This window comes from Palaemon carinicauda, chromosome 36 (genome assembly GCF_036898095.1).
Source record: "Palaemon carinicauda isolate YSFRI2023 chromosome 36, ASM3689809v2, whole genome shotgun sequence".
Taxonomy (NCBI): domain Eukaryota; kingdom Metazoa; phylum Arthropoda; class Malacostraca; order Decapoda; family Palaemonidae; genus Palaemon; species Palaemon carinicauda.
Window position 1 is genome coordinate 4,916,190 of NC_090760.1, and position 7,500 is coordinate 4,923,689.

General features: G+C 33.6%; 2 protein-coding genes across 2 annotated transcripts in view; one reads left to right on the forward strand and one right to left on the reverse strand.

Annotated features, from left to right (window-relative positions):
* The window catches only part of LOC137628357 (keratin, type I cytoskeletal 9-like), a 246,617-nt gene that overhangs the window by 196,766 nt on the left and 42,351 nt on the right, over nt 1-7,500 (reverse strand). The window lies entirely within an intron of this gene.
* LOC137628309 (keratin, type I cytoskeletal 9-like) lies at nt 5,165-6,040 on the forward strand. Its single transcript, XM_068359470.1, has one exon. It carries the CDS (start codon nt 5,165-5,167, stop codon nt 6,038-6,040), a length of 876 nt encoding a protein of 291 aa, XP_068215571.1.

The window sequence follows — 7,500 nt, forward strand, 5'->3', positions numbered from 1 at the left end:
TCCCTCTCCCTCTCCCTCTCCCTCTACCTCTCTCCTTCTCCTTCTCCATCTCCCTCTCTCTCTCTATCTCTACCCCTCTCCTTCTCCCCATCCCCCAACCCCCAAACCAAATACCCCCACCTGTCTGCATTGCTTTAACAGAACAGGTAAGTCTCGTCTAAACATTATCTCCAAGTCAATACTAATTCTCACCGACTAAATCTCGTGACTCGTTTGAGATTCTTTTCTTACGATATACCAAGAGTGTTACTGGGTCCTTTGACTGGCCAGACAGTACTACATTGGATCCATCTCTCTGGTTACGGTTCACTTTCCCTTTGCCTACACATACACCGAATAGTCTGGCATACTCTTTACAGAATCTCCTCTGTCCTCATACACCTGACAACACTGATTACCAAACAATTCTTTTTCACCCAAGGGATTAACTACTGCACTGTAATTGTTCAGTGGCTACTTTCCTCTTGGTAAGGGTAGAAGAGACTCTTTAGCTATGTTCAGCAGCTCTTCTAGAAGATGGACACGCCAAAAGCAAACCATTGTTCTCTAGTCTTGGGTAGTGCCATAACATCTGTACCATGGTCTTCCACTGTCTTAGGTTAGAGTTCTCTTGCTTAAGAGTACACTCGGGCACACTATTCTATCTTATTTTCTTCCTCTTGTTTTGTTAAAGATGTTATAGTTATTAGAGGAAATATTTATTTTTATGTTGCTACTGTTCTTGAAATATTTAATTTTTCCTTGTTTCCTTTTCTCACTGGGCTATTTTCCCTGTTGGGGCCCTTGGGCTTATAGCATCCTGCTTTTCCAACTAGGGTTGTAGCTTAGCAAGTAATAATAATAATAATAATAATAATAATAATAATAATAATAATAATAATAATAATAATAATGTGAATGTATAGATTCTATCCTATGAGTATTTGAATGATAGCAAAAGATGTGATCAGTAATGAAGACGTTATTTATGTTTGCATTTTCATATATTTCAGTCTGTGAACCATTTTTCCAAATTTGGGTATAGTCTCAAGGGAAAAACAAGACAGTAACGCACGCACACTCTTACACTAATTGGTAAATACAGTGACTACTCTGTGTAGATATGTGCACAACATTAACTGTAAAATACATCTAGGCGGATGGAAATCATCATCAACAACAACAACAACAACAATAATAATAATAATAATAATAATAATAATTCCTATTGTTTTCAGCTAGATTAAAATTGTTTATTCTGTTCAGATAAGCACACATTAGCTGTAACATTTACCTAGGCGGAAGGAAATCAACAACAACAACAACAACAACAGCAAAAACAACAACAACAACAACAACAACAACAACAACAATAATAATAATAATAATAATAATAATAATAATAATAATAAGATTATTATAAATACTGCTATTGTTGCCTAGCTCGATCAAGATTAACTATTCTGTGCAGATATGTTTACAAAATTAGCTGCAACATACAGCACTTATACAACAACAACAACAACAACAACAACAACAACAACAACAACAACAACGATTACGAATAATTCACTACCATAATAACAGTAACAATATTATCAATAATCACATCAAAATTATATTATTATTATTATTATTATTATTATTATTATTATTACTAGCCAAGCTACAACCCCAGTTAGAAAAGAAGATGCTATAAGCCCAAGGCCTCCAATAGGGAAAAATAGCCCAGTGAGGAAAGGAAATAAGGAAATAAATATAAGTGATCTTGTTACCACTATACTATTACTACCAACACTACTACTACTACAATTAATACTAGCCAAGCTACAACCCCAGTTAGAAAAGAAGATGCTATAAGCCCAAGGCCTCCAATAGGGAAAAATAGCCCAGTGAGGAAAGGAAATAAGGAAATAAATATAAGTGATATAGTTACCACTATACTATTACTACCAACACTACTACTATTACTACAACTGCTTCCACTCTTACTACCATTATCGATGGGAAAACAACCAACCCACAGTCCATCAGTGCTACCAATTATCTCCGCCATCCTCGTGACTGGTGCCACTTGTCCTCGCTGGCACTAAACAGCCTTCGTCGCCAGAAAGCAAAGGGAAACTCTCACTTCCTCAACATGCAAAAAAAATGCTAGACTCCAAAAATCAAGATAATGACATGTCTAACCACTCCTTCTGGCCCCCTTTCGCGCAATCAATGTCTGCATGGATTATAGTCATCAAGGAAATGATATTTAAGGTTGGCAAGACTAATTGCAGGTTGGCAACGCTGATTGGACGTTGGCAATAAGGTTGCCAGGTTGGCATTTTTCTGGCTAAAAAATCCCTCCAAATCTGGCTTTTTCTTCGTGTTAAATACCTAATTTTGGCCTTTTTGAAAATGGTTAGCCTTAAATGCTATATTTTCGGCCTTTTAATATTATTAGGTTGGTCTTTTAATGCTGCAGGTTATCATACGTTGGTCTTTTCTCATATGGAAAACGTGATTGGACGTTGGCAACAGGGTTGCCAGGTTGGCCTTTTCCCGGCCAAAAAAAAAACTCCAAATCTGGCTTTCTTTTCGTGCTAGATATCTAAATTTGGCCTTTTTGAAAATACTTAGCCTTAAATGCTATATTTTCGGCCTTTTAGTATTATTAGGTTGGCCTTTTAAAGCTGCAGGTGATCAGACGTTGGCCTTTTCTCCTATGGAAAACCTGGCAACCCTGATTGGCAAGACTGATTTGAGGTTGGTAACGCTGCGTGGCGGTAAGATTCATACGTTGGTCACCCTTAAGGAAATGCGCCATTTCTTTAAAGAATGATTTTTCATTTTTCCGTTTTAATGGATTTGCTTTACCCTTCATTACTGGATAGATACGTTTCGCTCCTGTGATAGTCATTCAAATTGAAGGATTCATTTCGCGAGTATAAAAGGAGATACGGGATTTGAATAGGACAGTACAGTCCTGTCTGGAATCATGGTAAGAACCTTTAGGAATCTTCTGGGAATGATGGTTTTGTTGGACTAACTTTTTCATTTTCATTCTCTTAAATATAGGTTTTCATTTGATTTTTCAATCTCATCATCTTGAGTTTAGGTTTTCATTTGATTTCTTCAGTAATTCTGATTTTATTTTTTTATATACACTTAAACTTCCATTTTCATCATGTCAAGTTTTGGAATCCTCTAGGACGGAGGTTTTGGTTAGCCTAACTATTTTAATCTCATCATCTTAGATTTAGGTTTTCATTTGATTTCTTCAGTAATTCTGATTTTATTTTTTATTATATACACTTAATCAAATTTCCATTTTCATCAAGTTTTGGAATCTTCTGGGAATGAAGGTTTTGTTGGCCTAACTTTTTCATTTTCATTCTCTTAAATTTAGGCTTTCATTCGATTTCTTCAGCAATTCTGATTTTATTTTTCTATTATATGCACTTAATAAAATTTCCATTTTCATCAAGTTTTGGACTCTGCTGGGAATGAAGGTTTGGTTGTGCCTAACTTTTTCAATCTCATCTACTTGAGTTTAGGTTTTCATTTGATTTCTTCAGTAATTCTGATTTTATCAATTTTTTATCATATAAACATAATCAAATTTCCATTTTCATCATCTTAAGTTATGGAATCTTCTGGGAAATAAGGTTTGGTTGTGCCTAACTTTTTCATTTTCATCATTTCAAATTTAGATTATTAGATTTCTTCAGCAATTCTGATTTTATCTTTCTATTATATACACTTAATCAAATTTTCCTTTTCCTCAAGTTTTGGAATCTTCTGGGAATGAAGGTTTCGTTGGCCTAACTTTTTCATTTTCATTCTCTTAAATTTAGGTTTTCATTTGATTTCTTCAGTAATTCTGATTTTATTTTTTTATATACACTTAAACTTCCATTTTCATCATGTCAAGTTTTGGAATCCTCTAGGACGGAGATTTTGGTTAGCCTAACTTTTTAATATCATCTTCTTAAATTTAGGTTTTCATTTGATTCCTTCAGTAATTCTGATTTTATTTTTTATTATATGCACTTAATAGAATTTCCATTTTCATCAAGTTTTGGATTCTTCTGGAAATGAAGGTTTGGTTGTGCCTAACTTTTTCAATTTCATCATTTCAAATTTAGATTATAAGATTTCTTCAGCAATTCTAATTTTATTTTTTCATTATATACACTTAATCAAAGTTAAATTTTCATCATCTTAAGTTATGGAATCTTCTGGGAAGTAAGGTTTGGTTGTGCCTAACTTTTTCATTTTCATCATTTCAAATTTAGATTATAAGATTTCTTCAGTAATTCTGATTTTATCTTTTTATTATATAAACTTAATAAAATTTCCATTTTCATCAAATTTTGGAATCTGCTGGGAATTAAGGTTTGGTTGTGCCTAACTTTTTCATTTTCATCATTTCAAATTTAGATTATAAGATTTCTTCAGCAATTCTAATTTTATTTTTTCATTATATACACTTAATCAAAGTTCCATTTTCATCATCTTAAGTTTTGGAATCTTCTAGGACGGAAGTGTTGGTTGGCCTAACTTTTTCGTTTTCATCATTTAAATTTAGGTTTTCATTTGATTTCGTAAGAAATTTTTATTTTGTCTATCTTTTATCATATGCACTTAATCAAACTTTAATTTTCATCATCTTAAATTTAGGTTTTCGTTAGATTTTTTCAGTATTTTTTATTTTATCTATTTTTTATCATATGCACTTAATCAAACTTTAGTTTTCATCCTCTTAAGTTTTGGTTTTCATTTTATTTCGTCAGTAACTCTTATTTCATATATTTTTTATTATATATATACATATATATATTTTATTATATAGATGTATATATATATATATATATATATATATATATATATATATATATATATATATATTATTTATTTATTATATATTATATATATGCATATATATATGATAAAAAATATATAAAATCAGAATTACTGACAAAATCAAATGAAAACCAAAACTTAAGATGATGAAAATTCAAGTTTGATTAAATGAATATGATAAAAAAAGTAGATAAAATCAAAATTACTGAAAAAAAATCTCTGCCATTCAAACCAACCTCTCCAGGACTTTCCTCTTCCACAAGCACTAAAAGGTCACTTCTCTTGGTATTCCTCCATCTGTAGATAGTATTTTCACCATTTCAATTTGAAGCCGATGGATTTGGTAGTCACCATTTTTCATTATCATTATCTTAAAGAGTCCATTTCTTTATTCCTCCAGCGATCAACCACGTTCTTCGTTCTCGCCTTTTCGTTGGCCATTGCCTCCGGGGCCAAACTTTCCGGGAGCTCCTTCGGAGGTGGCTCCGGAGGATTCATCGGAGGCAGCGGGGGTAGCCAATTCGGAGGATCCTCCGGTGGTTCCTTGGGAGGTGGATACTCCCAACCTGGGTCATCTGGTGGCTTCATTGGAGGCAGCGGTGGTAGTAACTTCGGAGGTTCCTCGGGAGGGAGTATCGGAGGCTCTTACGACAACGGTAATAACTTCGGAGGATCGTCCTTCGGCGGGGGAAATAACTTCGGAGGATCTTCTGGAGGTTTCGTTGGAGACAGCGGTGGCAGCCAGTTTGGAGGATCCTTCGGAGGTTCCTCAGGAGGGAGTACTGGAGGCTCCTACGACAACGGTAATAACTTCGGAGGATCGTCCTTCGGAGGGGGAAATAACTTCGGAGGATCTTCTGGAGGTTTCATTGGAGGCAGCGGTGGCAGCCAGTTCGGAGGATCCTTCGGAGGTTCCTCAGGAGGGAGTACTGGAGGCTCCTACGACAACGGTAATAACTTCGGAGGATCGTCCTTCGGAGGAGGAAATAACTTCGGAGGATCTTCCTTCGGTGGAAGCAACAACTTTGGAGGATCTTCCTCCGGTGGCGGCTCCTATGACAACGGCAACAACCTTGGAGGAGGGTCATCCTTCGGAGGATCATCCTTTGGAGGTGGGAGCAACAACTTCGGAGGATCTTCCTTCGGAGGTGGAGGAAACAACTTCGGAGGATCTATTGGTGGTGGATACTTGCCACCAAGCAGAGGATAGATTGACTCACTAAGGGACTTCATGACTTATTAACGTCACAAAAACGGTGGTCATTGGTAGGCAATTTATACAATAAGATACAGTTGTGTAACTCCTTTATCAATAAATTATAACGAAATATATTTGAAATTTATACTCCCAACTACTTCATGTGATAATGTCCTCGGGTATACAGGAATTGTATAAGTATACACATGCACATACACACACTCAAGCTTACACACATCCATATACACTTGTTGTGGTCAATATATTTTATTGTGTTGTATAACTTTTTCCTTTCAATAAATAACTTTATTGAAAATTGAAATTCTGGAACCTCAGATAAATTCATTTAGCTTCTCTGCAACTTGAATGTTTTAGATTTTTTTTTTTATACATTCATAATAAATACAATGTAAATACATATATACATAATAATAATGCATACATAAATACATACAAAATAAATACATAATAAAATCAATACATGAATATATAAACATATAAAAGGTCTTAGGTTTCTCTTAGACTTTATAATAACAAAGTAATAAATAAAATAACCTAATGTCTATTTCCAAAGCATTTGAATTATCCTGAAGCTTAGTTTTCTTCAGTTTAAGTAAATTCTTCTCTGTAGTTATATCTTCAACCTTTCTTTTATTTGTTAATCCAGTTTTGAAAAACTCTAAAAGACCTCTTACTCTTCTATCTTTTCATCAAGGTTTGATAAAAACCTTACTGTAATATAATCTGTTGTATTCATCCAGTTTGGAAAAACTCTAAAAGACCTCTTAATCTTCTATCTTTTCATCAAGTTTTGATAAAAATCTTACTGTAATATAATCTGTTGTATTCATCCAGTTTGGAAAAACTCTAAAAGACCTCTTACTCTTCTATCTTTTCATCAAGTTTTGATAAAAATCTTACTGTAATATAATCTGTTGTATTCATCCAGTTTGGAAAAACTCTAAAAGACCTCTTACTGTTCTATCTTTTCATCAAGTTTTGATAAAAATCTTACTGTAATATAATCTGTTGTATTCATCCAGTTTTGAAAAACTCTAAAAGACCTCTTACTCTTCTATCTTTTCATCAAGGTTTGATAAAAATCTTACTGTAATATCGTTTGTTGTATTCATCCAGTTTTGAAAAACTCCAAAAGACCTCTTACTGTTCTATCTTTTCATCAAGTTTTGATAAAATCCTTACTGTAATATCGTCTGTTGTTCATCCAGTTTTGAAAAACTCTAAAAGACCTCTTACTCTTCTATCTTTTCATCAAGGTTTGATAAAAACCTTACTGTAATATAATCTGTTGTATTCATCCAGTTTTGAAAAATTCTAAAAGACCTCTTACTCTTCTATCTTTTCATCAAGTTTTGATAAAAATCTTACTGTAATATAATCTGTTGTATTCATCCAGTTTGGAAAAACTCTAAAAGACCTCTTACTCTTCTATCTTTTCATCAAGTTTTGAT